This window comes from Condylostylus longicornis, unplaced genomic scaffold (genome assembly GCF_029603195.1).
Source record: "Condylostylus longicornis isolate FDR11 unplaced genomic scaffold, ASM2960319v2 ptg000003l, whole genome shotgun sequence".
Lineage (NCBI taxonomy): Eukaryota > Metazoa > Arthropoda > Insecta > Diptera > Dolichopodidae > Condylostylus > Condylostylus longicornis.
In genome coordinates, this window is record NW_026577972.1 from 2,321,416 (window position 1) to 2,336,309 (window position 14,894).

At 27.5% G+C, this 14,894-nt stretch overlaps 1 protein-coding gene across 6 annotated transcripts in view; it reads left to right on the forward strand.

Annotated features, from left to right (window-relative positions):
• LOC129607073 (neprilysin-3) overlaps positions 1–13,284 on the forward strand; it is a 32,571-nt gene extending 19,287 nt beyond the window's left edge. For 4 of the 6 annotated variants that reach the window (XM_055517799.1, XM_055517807.1, XM_055517826.1 and 1 more), the window contains 7 exons: positions 203–306; positions 1,410–1,617; positions 1,984–2,246; positions 2,830–3,058; positions 4,264–5,093; positions 9,807–9,949; positions 10,282–13,281. In XM_055517799.1, coding sequence (XP_055373774.1) covers positions 203–306; positions 1,410–1,617; positions 1,984–2,246; positions 2,830–3,058; positions 4,264–5,093; positions 9,807–9,949; positions 10,282–10,458 — 1,954 coding nt within the window. In that variant the 3' untranslated portion in view covers positions 10,459–13,281. Of the gene's footprint in view, positions 1–202; positions 307–1,409; positions 1,618–1,983; positions 2,247–2,829; positions 3,059–4,263; positions 5,094–9,806; positions 9,950–10,281 lie in introns of all 6 variants that reach the window. The other 2 variants (XM_055517817.1, XM_055517834.1) reach the window with 2 other exon arrangements.
• Positions 13,285–14,894: the final 1,610 nt, after the last annotated feature.

Genomic DNA, 14,894 nt, shown 5'->3' on the forward strand with positions numbered 1-14,894 from the left:
ATAGATGTAAAGAAATTAATCAGTGGCATTTAAAGAAAAAAACAGAAACGAAGGCAAAAATTCGTAATATTTCGTAAAATAAATTGAGTATTGGGACTTGTTAGATATAAAGACATTAATACTACATATTTTTATATTTTTCTCCTATGTTATAATGTAAAATACTATAATCAATGTAACATAATTCCTATGTAATATACAGTAATCAATGGATAGCTAAAAATCCTTTACCAGATGGAAAATCAATTTGGGGTACATTTGGAAAGTTAGAGCAACAAAATCAAATAGTTATTAAAAATTATTTAGGTAAGAAGGTATAATCTAATTTTTTTTTAATAAATTCAAGTTCCTGAAATTCGAAAAATTTTTCCGAATTTTTTTTTTCAGCTCAGACACTTTTCTGGGATGTACAAGTTGAAAAATAATTATGTATTTTTGTTTAATAGTTAAGTTTCTAATCCTTTTCTTTATTCTATCAAAAATATAACTATGATTAAGATTTTACTTAACTTGTTCAAAATATAATATCTAGTAGCCACCTTTTAAATAACATTGAAACAATCAGTAATGACATTTGTGACAGAAATTTCACATTTCCAGCAACTGACAGTTTAAAAATATATTATAAAAAATTCCAAAATTTACAAATATTTTCTCCAGATATGGCGTTTGACAAGTATTTCCGTTTTTCATATAAAAATTGTGTTAGGGACAGCAGAATTATAATTTTTCTGGCAAACCAAATTTTATGGACAATGTCAAAAACAACTAATTTTGGTTACCCATATGCTTAATGAGAACGACAACTGCAACGTAATCATCTGATGTCGATGAAACAACGCTCAATGGGAAAGGTAAAACTCAATGAACTGTTTACAATAAGCATTTATTCAAAACGTCATCTCATCTCTGTTTTTGATTTTTTATAAATTGAAAAACAGCTTGACAAACAAATGTGTTCCAGTTCCACTATGTTCCGTATGTCAAATTTCCAACTACAACGACTAAATTAAAATTTCATTTAATTCAACGACACTGAAAATTTGTTTTTGTAATATACTACATATTACAAAAACTTATAAGGTTATCGTTCTTATTTAGCGTCGGGTTAACGATATTGTCCATCTCTGACAAGTTTTACTGTACTGTTTCATGAATTGTTGATTTCGGTCTAATGACAAATATTTTAATTTAACTTAAAAGTCATAATATAATGTTTTGTTATGAAAATTAAGAATTGCTTGTATTCAAATTACCCTAATATTGGAATTGTAGTTAATACAGTATTACTATATACTCCAGCAAAAAGAACTTATAAGTTGAATTGTGTAGCAATGCAATATTACTGCAATTTCTATATAACAGCATGCAATTTTCCATTTAACATAATAAAAAAATATTTTTTTTAGAGAAACCAGATCAATATTTTACATCAGAAGCTGAGAAAAAAGCAAAATTTTATTATGAATCATGTATGGATGAAGATGGTATTGTTGAGAAATTGGGTGCTGAACCAATGAAAAAATTCATTAAAAATTTTGGAGGTTGGAATATAACAGATAGTGATTATGATATATCAAGTTGGACTTTAGAAGAGCATTTAAAAATACAAAATAGGTAATATTAATATTAATTTTCTTTGAATCAATAAGAAAGAAATTAAATTTCTAGCAATCCTTGCTTTAACATTGCTAGAAATATTACTATTGGTTTGAAAATCATGATGTGCTACAAAATAATTGAGTTATTCAGAAATCCTTATCTAATTTTTAAGGCCCTGGTGTATTGAAAATTTTGAAAGATTTCTTAAACTTGCGTGTGTAATCACAAACTCCGAATTCTGACTAGAAATAATTTCTGACTAGAAATTTAAATTCAACTTCATAACAATATAATATATATATATTGTATATTCATTAATTTAACTCTATCATATTTATATTAAACATACAATTTTTTTTATTTTATTTTAATTTCAACAAGATATAATATGAATGGATTTTTTACATGGGGTGTGGCTGAAGACGATAAAAATTCTAGTAGAAATATAATAAGTATTGATCAAGGTGGTTTAAATTTACCTACGCGTGATCATTATCTTAATAAAACCGGGCATGAAAAAGTTTTAAAAGCCTATTTAGATTATATGACAAAAGTAGCTGTATTATTAGGAGCTAATGAAAATGAAGCTAAGCGTCAAATGCAAGAAATAATTGATTTTGAAACAGAAATAGCACAAATTACAGGTAAATAAAATAAATATTTAATTTAAGAAAATAAAATTCTTGAACAAACACTTTTTGTTTGTGTTCAACTTTAGATATGGGAATCTTACAATAATTTAATATTTAACAAGTTAGGAGGTTTCAAATAATAACTTCTATTTCAAAGCTGTATAGTACTGATATTTGAAAAAATCAGAAATTTAAATCCATAATCCGAATTGCATATCAAAATGATATTACATACTTTAATTTTGAAATCATTGTTAATTGAAGACTTCTTTTTTGTATATCAAAATTATCTTTAATATAAATAAGAACTACAAAATTACAGTATAGAATTGTTAATTATTACCTAACGTAAAAATTATTATTTTTCTCTTTATTTAACCATTTAATAAATATTTTAACTGTGCCCTCTTTTAAAATAATCATTGCTTGATTGTAGAAAAAATAACGTTTTAGTTTTAATATCATATTTATTCGGATTGTTCTTTACTTTTGCTGATTTCAAATAAATAAAATATGCTCTTAATTTTAAAACAAGCTATTAAATTTAAAAAAAAAATTAATATGTTGTACTTATACTCTTTTTTTTCATTTAAAGCTCCGTTAGATGAACGTAGAAATGATGAAAAACTTTATAATGCTATGACATTAAGAGAATTACAAATAAAAGCTGGATTCATTGATTGGGTTGATCATTTTTCGGATGCATTCAGTATAGTCAATCGTACCATAACAAATGATGAACCTGTTGTTGTTTATGCACCAGAATTTTTTCAAAATTTGTCAACTTTAATAATAATGTATAAAAAAACTTCAGAAAAAAGGACGTAAGTTACAAAACAATTGTATAACTTTTGGTGTTCCATTTGATAATTTATTTTAAATATTCTGTAGGAAAACAAATTTAATTTTATTATACCCGCGCGAACGTAAAATCGAAGAGTATTAGAAATTTTCCTTTTCATTTGTAACGTTAGAAAATAATGGCCTCAGATATGGACATAAGACTATGTTTTTGATCAGCATCGAATTCTGAGTCGATTTAACCACGTCTGCCCGTCCCAACGATAACTCAAAAACTAATAGAGGTAGCTCACCAAATTTTCACAAATGATTTGTAATAAATAATTTGGCTATATCTCTGAAATGATTGAAGCTATAATATCGAAATTTCACGCAGGATGTTATATGTATGATAAAAATCGCTGAAATTCCTTGACTCCTTCTAGTAGCTGCCATATAAGTTCAATAGTTATTTGTACATATCTTAGAAAGTACTTATCGCACAATACTGAAATTTTGTATAAACAAATATAGGCCACTATTTTTGGTAAAAGCTGTGGAGATGTCAAGAATACTTATGATAGCTTTCATATGACTTTAAAAGTTATTTGGCCTTTTCGTGTTATTTCCTTACCCGTGGGGGAAGCTGCCAGTTTCGAAAGCTATTTATTCCTTCATTATGGAAACTATAGAGATTAAAAAGTTTACATGGCCAACTCTACCTATTTTCGTTTTAATTATTAATTCAATTAAAAATCATTGCATACAAAATGGAATTTTTCATATTTGAATATTAAAATCTAGCAATAAGAGTTAAATAGCTGAATTGTGAACACTTATTGCTGAATTAAATTTTGTATAACAGTAACATGCATTTTTCATATTTGTCAACAATTTGACGTTCATCAAAAATAACTTTTCATAATAATTTTAACGTATCAATCATGATTTCAAAATTTGTTTCAAATGCATAAATTTACAGAAATTTATGCCACAACGCAATTATGTCCTTGTGACTGCAGAGAAAGTCAAAAATCGAATGACAAAAAGCATTAATACTTGAACTTTAAATTGTTGACGATTAAGAAAAGCACGATATTTTAAAATGTAAATACACATATCAGGATATACCTAAAATGTATACACAAAACAAACAAAAATATTTAAGGTAAAGGAATTTAAGAACCATAAATTATAAAGATTTTAGAGAAAATGTAAATTATTTTAAATAAATTAAAAACTTTTGTAGGATATTAGCAAATTACTTGGTATGGCAAGCTGTTAGATCATTAACATCATGTTTATCAAAACCATTTCGTGAAGCATATAAAGGTTTACGTAAAGCATTAGTTGGATCAGAAGGATCTGAAGAACCATGGCGCTATTGTGTTTCAGATACACATAATGTATTAGGTTTTGCAATTGGTGCAATGTTTGTACGTGGTGTTTTTCACGGTGAATCAAAACCAGCTGCTGAACTTATGATTAATCAAATACGTGAGGCCTTTATAAAAAATTTGAAAACATTAGATTGGATGGATAAAAATACATCAAAACTAGCTGAAGAGAAAGCAAATGCTATAACAGATATGATAGGTTTTCCAGATTATATATTAAATAAAACAAAATTGGATGAAAGATATTTTGATTTAAAAATAAATAAAACAGAATATTTTGATAATAATATTAGAGTAAATATATATAATTTAAAAAAAAATTTAGAAAAATTAAATGAACCAGTTAATAAAACAACATGGGGTATGACACCACCAACAGTAAATGCATACTATGCACCAACAAAAAATCAAATTGTATTTCCAGCTGGCATATTACAATTACCATTTTATGATTTAAATTATCCGCGTAGTTTAAATTTTGGTGGTATGGGTGTTGTTATGGGTCATGAATTAACTCATTCATTAGATGATCAAGGTAGAGAATATGATAAATTTGGTAATCTAAAAAGATGGTGGGAAAATAAAAGTATAGATGATTTTAATAATAAAACAAAATGTTTTATAGAACAATATGAAAAATATCAAATAAATGGAAAAAAATTAAATGGCAAAAGAACATTAGGTAAATATACAATTAGTTTTGATTCCAATTATTTAATTATATATTAATTCAATTGACTTCAATTATATAATATACAGGATGCCTCAGTGATCAGTACCTTAACATACCATTAATCATTTAAGTTATAAAAAATGAGTAAAATTTTTGTTCTAAACTAGGTGCCAAATCTCCACGATTTCGGAGGTAACAATGAGAAATTTCCTCGAACACTTTTTATATATAAAAAAAAATCTTAAACTTCAGATTTTTTATCAAAAAAACGGTTCTCAAAAATGTCAACTGCGTTTTAAAGTAGCTTTTGCAATCAAAAATTAATTACAGAACTTAAAATCAATAGAAATCAAAAATATTGACAATTTCTTGAGTTTCTACATTTAATTAAGGTCTTAAAAGTGTTGTTTTTGTGCTATATCCTCTTTACTATAAAAGATTTTTTAACGTTTAAGAAACTTAAAACTTAAGAAACTGGACAAAAATTTATATAAAATTTTTCAAAATTTCTAAAAATGTCATACAAATTTGTCGGGATAAATTAAATAAAGTTGGGTCAAACCACTGGTTTGTATTGTAACACTTTTCCCTTCAACAAGTGAAAATACTGCTTTTAAATACAGTCTATGTATACCTATCACACTATTAAAATTATTTTCATTAAAACGAAACAATTACTACGATTGCATATATTTAGGATGCAGTCTTTGAAATAAAGCAAAAATTAATATAAATTATGCTCGATTTTAAGAATTAATTGCGTGAGTTAAGAAAAATAATTATATTTTTTAATGTCATGGAATTTACCGTTAGCCTCTAGCCTTTATAGAAATTTAAAAAAGCTTGCCGTTTCGAAAATATAAGACGTCAAAAATTCAAATTTTACAAATTCCAAGAGGCGATAACGCGAGAGGAGGTGGAGATGGAAAAAAATTTTCTTCTAACGAAATAAACTGCTTATTAGTGCCTAACAGCTGCTAAAAGTTTAGGCCCCTACAACCGGGGGTCTAGAAGAAAAACGACATTAAAAAAATTGGAAAAAACGGATTATAGATAACGGTGAAATTGAACGGCCATTTTGTTTTTTTAAAGTTTAATTATAGTATGCTGCGATAGGAGAAGCAAGCCATTGCCTGTTGACTGCAACAAATAGTTAAAAAATGGCATTGTTAGGGTCTTGAGAGGGTATAACTTCTAAAGGGGGGGAGATAGGTAAAAATTTTGTTCTACGGAAATAGGTTTCAAGTAAAAATCTTTGTATAGTTAAATTTCAGTTTTCTAAGTTCAAGGGTGTAGAAGTTTTATAAACATGTCCACGGACGGACAGAGTGAAACTAATAAGCACTTTTTTTCAAAAACTTTTTGGAAAAGTACTAAAAAAAGAAAAAATTTGATTTTTTCTATAAAGTTCGAGTGATTGGTATTCCGCAAGTGCATAAAATACAAAATGCCCTTTATTAGCCCTTTCAGAAACGGTTCCTTCTATCTTTTTACCGACCGCATTGTGTATACAATAGGTAGGTTATGTGTTGGCGACAAATTTTGTACATCGAGTTTTTGGTGGTAACGCACTTTTCCATAATAGGGAAGTGTAAATAAACTATTTTTAGCAACTTGTCGGTCTGTCGGTCTGTGTGTGCACGCGTGTATCTCAAGTTCGGGTGAACCGATTTTGATGAATTTTTATATATAAGTTTATTTCGGCTATGCCACAGATTGATCAGATATATTGATCTTACTTTTGAGATATATCAGGCCTCGGGAACTGCCTTTTTTAGCGAGCCTGTTTTACATTTTTTATCACTATGAAAAAAATATTCAACAGATTTAAATTTCATATATAAGCTTCATTCGACCGTCCGCGAAACCTGTAAACTTTTAGAAGAAATCAGATGTCATCAGCTGGATATCTACTACGGGCCAAATATACATTTTTGCGTATACAGAGAGAAAAAATCAGCCGATTTCATTGAAATTTAATATTTAAGTTCTTCGTATTAAAGCAATGAACATATAAATTTTTGGGAAGACCAGGGCGCGGAAACTGATCTGAGACCTATTTAACATTTTTTATCATATCTACGGAACGAATTGATGGAATTTCTTAAAATATGATATTTGAGTTCTGGTTGTTACTTAAACTAACTGACGAGCATTTCAGGGAATTCGGGTAGCACAAAGCGAAACTCTACTAAGAGCCAAATTTATATTTTTCTAGTTATGTTAACTATAAGCTTACTAATGCCTTTAAAATTAGAAAGAAGTATTCAACAGGCGTTTTTATAATATTCTGTTACACTTTCAATTAACTAGACAATGCACAATGCGGTCAGTTATGTGCTGACCACATCAGAATTTTTTATTTTTGATCTTAAATCTTTTGCTGAACTGTATGTCAATACAATATTGCTGCCCTTTTGAAGTCATGAAACTAGTTTTACTATAATTCGGTTATCCCATAAGGTAATTGAACCTATCGTATTTATAGTTAATTTAAAATATATTTTTCAAAATGACAGTTTCTTTGACACTTGAATTGCAGCAATGCTGAGTTTCTGCAATTTAACAATTTTGCAATTATGTAGTATATAAAAGTTGAATTCAAGGTTTTGTTAATTATTTCAATTCATGATCAATAATTGAATAGTTTTTAGCACTTTTCCAAAACAATTCTGAAAAAAATGGTTATTAGTTTCTTAGTCTATACGTCCATGGACCCTTCAAAAACACTTTTACACTCTTGAAGATAGAAAGCTGAAATTTCATATATACATCTAGTATATCCTTACTAGAAATTTATTTCCGTAGGAGAAAATTCTTACCTTTCTCCCCGTCTAAATGTTTTAGCCCCTAAAACCCTAAAAATGCCACTCTTTAACTGTTTATTATAACCCAACCACACACATTTTTTGAATTCTACGAACACAGAAAAGTAGTAGTTGGCTTCTTCTCTCGCTGAATACGCAAATTTGAATTTTGAAAAACAAAATGAACTAAAATTTGCCGTTGCCTGAAACTCGTCTTTTTTAAAATTTGATAGCGTTTTTCTTCTAGATCACAAGTTGTAGAAATCTGATATTTTAAAATCCTTAAAATATCAAGTTAAAACGAGAAAAAAATATAGTTGACCTTGTCAACTCTGTGATACCCGTACGAATTTGTTATCCTATGTGCGAATAACTAATGTGCCATAACTAACTATGGGGCAGACTATGACTTTAAGTTGCCGTATTACCATATTAATTTATGCAAAATTTCAGTACTATGTGTTATTCAAAATACTGGTTGTGCCAAACTACTATTGATGTTGTATGGCAGCTACCAGAAAGAGCCAAGAATTTTAGCGAATTTTATCAAGCACATCGGCCCTACTAATATACTCACTTGTGTGAAATCTCAATATCACAGCTTTTATAGTTTCTGAGATATAGTCAAAAAACTTTTGAAGTTGTATGGCAGGTACCAGAAGGAGCCAAGTAATTTCCACGACTTTTATAAGACACATTGGCCCTACTAATATATTCGCTTGTGTGAAATTTCAATACCATAGCTTTAATAGTTTCTGAAATATAGTCAAATAGCTTTTGAAGTTGTATGGCAGGTACCAGAAGGAGCCAAGTAATTTCAACTACTTTTACCAGACACATCGGCCCCACTAATATATTCACATGTGTGAAATCTCAATATCACAGCTTTTATAGTTTCTGAGATATAGCCAAATAACTTTTGAAGTTGTATGGCAGGTACCAGAAGGAGCCAAGTAATTTCAACGACTTTTATGGGGCATATTGGCCCTACTAATATATTCGTTTGTGTGAAATTTCAATACCATAACTTTTATAGTTTCTGAGATATAGCCAAATAAATTTTGAAGTTGTATGGCAGCTACCCGAACCGGTACCCCGATCATGTCCAATTTAAATAGGGTTCTGGCACTTACTACAATAAATCATTTGTGAAAATTTGGTGGACTTAGCTCAATTAGTTTTTGAGTTATCGTTGGGACGGACGGACGGACGGACGGACGGACGGACGGACGGACGGACGGACGGACAGACAAAGCTAAATCAACTCAGAATTTGACGCTGATCAAAAACATACACTTGAGTCTATATCTAAGACCGTTATTTCTTAGCGTTACAAACGGTAAGGCAAATTTAGTATACCCTTCGAACATACGTTCGTACGGGTATAATTAACTTAAAATATAAGTTAATTTCTCAAGGAGTTTCTATGAGGATTTCATTTCCTTTCCAAATTTCTGTAAACGCATAAAGATAACGGGAAATGTAATTATTTTTCTTAACTAACGCAATTAACCCTTGAATTCACCATTTTAACTTTCGAACAGACATTAATCGTCTATTCCCATTTTTTTTGTTTGGTCCTAAATAAAAATGAAAATAATTTAAAAAATGTAAATGATTGTTTTTAAAAGCAGCATTTTAAACTGTTGAAGAGTGAATTTTCAACTTTGATTTCAAAGGTACATACTTAAAAATTATAAGCGCTATCTATTAATATAACGAGAAATTGTGTTATTTGTATAAGTTTTTAATATCGTTGTATTTATGGTATAGTTTTTTTGAAGTTAATTATAGAAATTATACAATATTTGAGTAAGAACAACCCCAATATAAATTATTTTATAATTCTTTTATGTATATAACTATAATAAAATAACCCTGAATAATTTATTTACTTAAACTTTCTTTTGAACAGGTGAAAATATAGCAGATAATGGTGGTTTGAAAGCGGCATATCATGCTTTTCTAAATTCAAAAAGTGATAATGAAGCTGATATTTTACCATTACCTGGTCTAAATATGACACATAAACAATTATTTTTTATAGCTTTTGCTCAGGTAAGTTGGATTTCGTTGCATTTCTAAAATAACGTGATTTTATTGAACTGACACTGCATTAATTTTGGTTGTTAGGTACACAGTTGTTCGGACTATACAACAAGTAGTCCATTCCTGACTTAAAGCAGGAATAAATTACTTGTAATGATATAACAATAATATGTTTTTAACACAAAATCCAGCTTCAGAGCTGTAATTTGTAAATTGTGTATGCAGTATTATTACAATTTTTTATTCAGGCTGTCTTGTGTTATTATCGATTCGAATTTAATTAAAAAAAATTATTTTAACATATGTAATTTATTTCCTTTTATATTATATATCGAAAATAGGTTTGGTGTACAACATTAACAAGTGAAGCTGCAACATTACAAGTTGAAAAAGATAATCATACACCACCAAAATATCGTGTTATAGGAACTTTATCAAATTTTGATGAATTTTCGCGGGAATTCAATTGTAAACTTGGAACGAATATGAATCCACAAAAGAAATGTGAGGTCTGGTAATATGTATGTATATATATAATATATATACATATATATATATATATATATATGTTTATATAAACATAAATATAAATATACTTATTTAATGTAGATACATGTAAAGTACGTAATTTTAGAAATATAATTAAAAAAAAAAGAAAAAATTTTAGAAATAAAACCTAAACATTCACAACCATACATATATGAAAATAATTTAGTAGAGTATTTAAAATGAAAATATTGTCATTATTATTTTTTCAACAAGCAATAATTTTTCTATTACTCTAAAATGCAGATCTAACATGAATTTTGTTTATTCAGCAGATAAAATTATATATTGTTGAATAAGTTAAATTGATTTCAGAAAGCATTTTTATGTAGACGCGTTGCTATTTTTTAAATTCCAAGCCGAAAAACAATAAAAATAGATTAAGTTTAGCAATAAAACTTTTCCTACAATGAAAACTTACAAAATTTTAGCTGAAATATCGCCAAAACATAAAATATTTCATAATAAGTTGTTTGAATTTGGTTGTTTATTAGAGTATCTCTTATAAAATAGCGAAAGAGTATTTCAAATCAAAACCATAAAAATTTACAAAAAGTGGGTAAGGAAAAAGATTTTAAATGCCTTTTTTATATTTTATGTACCGCATTGCATTTATTAAGGGAGGTCTTTTTTTCGTATCCAAAATTCAAATTTCAATTGAAAATTTCAATGAAATTCAGAATCTTTGTATTAAAGAAATATACACAAGAATTGTCGTTAACAAAATTTCTAATTTACATGAGATTTCTTTCATAAAATTAACGAAACTTCAGGGCATTTTATTTTATTAGTGTGTTCCCAGGTACGCCTTTTGTACTTTTGAATAAACTCAAGATTAAGATATTTCCTTAAAGGAAACATTTCCGACCTCATATAGCATATATAACGTATTTTTGTTCAGAATTAAATTCTAAGTCTAACTAGATCATGCCTAACCGTCCGCTCGTCTGTGTGTCCGGTTAAATTCGTATATTGCTGAAATACTCATTTGGGAATGCACGCAAGAGTTTTACAGGTTGCAGATTGGTATTGAAAATAAACAAAAGTACCCACTGAGCAGAGCTCTGGTACTTTCTGCACAAATTTCGTGTAGGGGTTTCAAAAACAAATTCACCAAATATAAAGCCATACCGTACATCATTGAAAAACTTCTACGTCATACCTGACTTAGAAATCATAGGATAATATGGCCATACCTGACATTTTTATTATAATCACTGCGAAACGTGATGAATTCTACAATTTTGATACTATGAAGTAGAAAGTTTTGCACACAAACTTCGTAATATTTTTTAAAAGTTATGAAAAATTTTAGTAGAAGCTCAATGTAGTGCAGAATTTTTTGTGCAGAAAAATCAAGAGAATAAATCAGTTGTTTATTTATAAATCAGAATTTATTTTCCTTAAACATTCAGATAATTATCTTCGAATCATAGGTCTCTCTGAAACATATTTTCTATTTTATCAAACAAAAATCAAATTACATACCTTAGAATAGAAATCGCAATAATACTATTTTATCACAGAAATTTCACTTAAAAGATACTCACAGCTTTCTATTTAAATATACACAGCCTGAAATTCATAGAAACAATAAATAATACAAGTATGGGTATTAAAAACTAACTGTAAGTGATTTCGATGGTATAAATTATATAGTAATTATTTATTAAATTTATGACTTCATAAATTTAATAAATAATTACTATATAATTAATATGCTAACTTTAATATTGTAGTTATTGGGTTGCAATTATAAAATAATACGATATACAGTAAGTAAGCTGAATTGTATAATAATGCTATACCACTACAATTTAGGATATGTTACGTTGAATATTAAAAATATTACAGAAATACGGTTTCGTACGATGCGCCATTACCATCAGAAAGATGTCAGGGAAAATCTAACAAAATCGTTCGTACGAAACCATATTTTTGTATTATTTTAAAGAACCGTTTTCAACTATAGTTTTCCTGTTTATTTAAACAATTATAGTGATAAATTTAATAATTAATTGAAAAAAAAAATTATCATTAAAATATTTTTATTTAAAGAAAATCAAAATATAACTTTATATCTAGTTTGCAGTTTTAGGATAGCTTTAATATCACAATAATATTTTGCGGTTATTAATCTAATTCAAATTATAAATTGTAATTGCTAAATTCTATCTAGTAACACAATATTATTGAAATTGAAAAAAGTTCTATATGAATACTTTTCAATTAACCCAAAATAATGGATCTGGATTGCAGTTTTAACCTAGCTTCAAAATCATAATACCATTTTGCGGTTACCAATCACTTCAGCTTATAAACTGTGATTGCCGAATTGTGTATAGTAATACAATATTACTAGAATTTTAAAGTTATATGAATACTTTGCCAATTACCAAATTTAGCCTGTAAGCTTTAATTGCTGAATTGTAGATTAACTTAGTATTATTGCAATTTAAATGCTAGAATAAATAAATATTAAATCAAATTGAAATATTTAGAAACGAATTTTTCAAAAAATAAAATTATGTTTTCATAACTTTTATTTTTATAACTTTTCTCACATGTACTTTAATTATATAGCATTATAAATAATAATTAAATGTTTTAGTATTTGTGTATTGTTATTGTATAGAAAAACAGAAACTCAAAAAAAAAAAAAAACAGAGATAAAAAGAGATAGGAAGTCAAAATATATATTTATATTTCCCTATATGTATATATCAAAAGAAAAATATTTTATATATATATATATATGTATATATAAGGAAAACTCCCCAACTAAATTCGAAATTATATTGTAAATTTTTATACAAAACAAATTATTATGTAATTATTAAATTATTTCTTTTTGTAAATTTATTTGAAAAAATAAACAAAAAAAAAATTCTAATTTATATTTTAATGTACACAAGTATACATTTATGTATATATATATAAATATATATATATATGTATATATATATATATATGTATATGTATGTATACATGTATATACATATATTATATATATGTATGTATACATGTATGTATACTTGTATAAATAGATATATATATATGTTTTATACATAATTATGTACATAATAAATGTGCGCATACGTAAAAGAATACAACATAATATATTTAATTTGAAAATCAACTTTTATAATCCTCCCGTCCGTAGACATGTTTACAAAACTTCTACACACCATGAAGAAAGAGAGCTGAAATTGCATATGTACATAGATTTTTACTAGAAATTTATTTCTGTAGAAGGCAATTTTTCTCTTTCCCCCCCCCCCCCCCCCCCCCCGCTTTAAAAGTTAGATCTACCAAAACCTAAAAATGCCACTTTTAAACTACTTATTGCAGTGGAAGCATAGGCATTTTTCAAATTTTGCAAAAGCAGAAAAGCAGTTTACTTTAAAGAATCAAAAAGAACTTTAAAAAATCAAAATGGCCATAAAATTTACAAAAATGTTTGATGACACAGATCGCAAATTTTGAAATTTTAACAGATTTTAGATGCTAATAAATATTAGTATTGCATTTCGTAGAAGAAAATTTTTTTCACCTCCACCTCTTAAGTTATAGCCCCTCGAAGTTTTTAAAATTCGAATTTTTGGTATCTTATATTTCCGAAACAGCAAACTTTTTCGAATTTCTATAAATGCCTTTAAAAATATAATTATTTTTCTTAACTCATGCAATTAACCCTTAAAATCGAGCAATACGTTAACCCCTTTTTAATTTTTTTTTTAGCTTTATTTCAAAGACTACGTAAATCGTTCATCCTAAATGTGTGCAATCCTTGAAACAGTTTCATATATGAATAAAAATAATTTTAATAGTGTAATAGGTCTACATAGTTTTTAAAAGCAGTGTTTTCTCTTGTTGCTACAAACCTTAAAGTTGGTTTGACCCAACTTCATTCTAATTAATAATATGCTGAATATAATTCAGCAACTGCTGAATAACGTAGATATATAATTTATATTTCCGTTGAAGTCTGAATTAGCTTAAATATTTTTCCATAATGTTCGGTAAATTGAAAATCCAAAATTAATGCGCTTTTGATGGAAAATTGAGCAAATGATATATGCTGAAATTACAAAATATCAGTGATCAAATAAAGCTATTTTAGTAATTCACTCCAATTTATTACAAAATCTCGAGAAGATATCGGAGCTATGATAGCGTTTATACCTTATGTTAACGTTCTCTGCAGGAGGTGGGAGGAGGAGACATTTGTCATCTTCAACACTCATATCCCGCTTTGGGATGAGAAAGTCGGAGTGTTCTTGAATCGCATTTCTTTTTGTAAGTTACGAACCTATAAATAGAATATAAATAACAAAGATCTAAACCGTTTTATGCCAACCAGTACTCGGGCTGGTTTAAGTGAAAGTGGGAATGTGGAGATCCAACG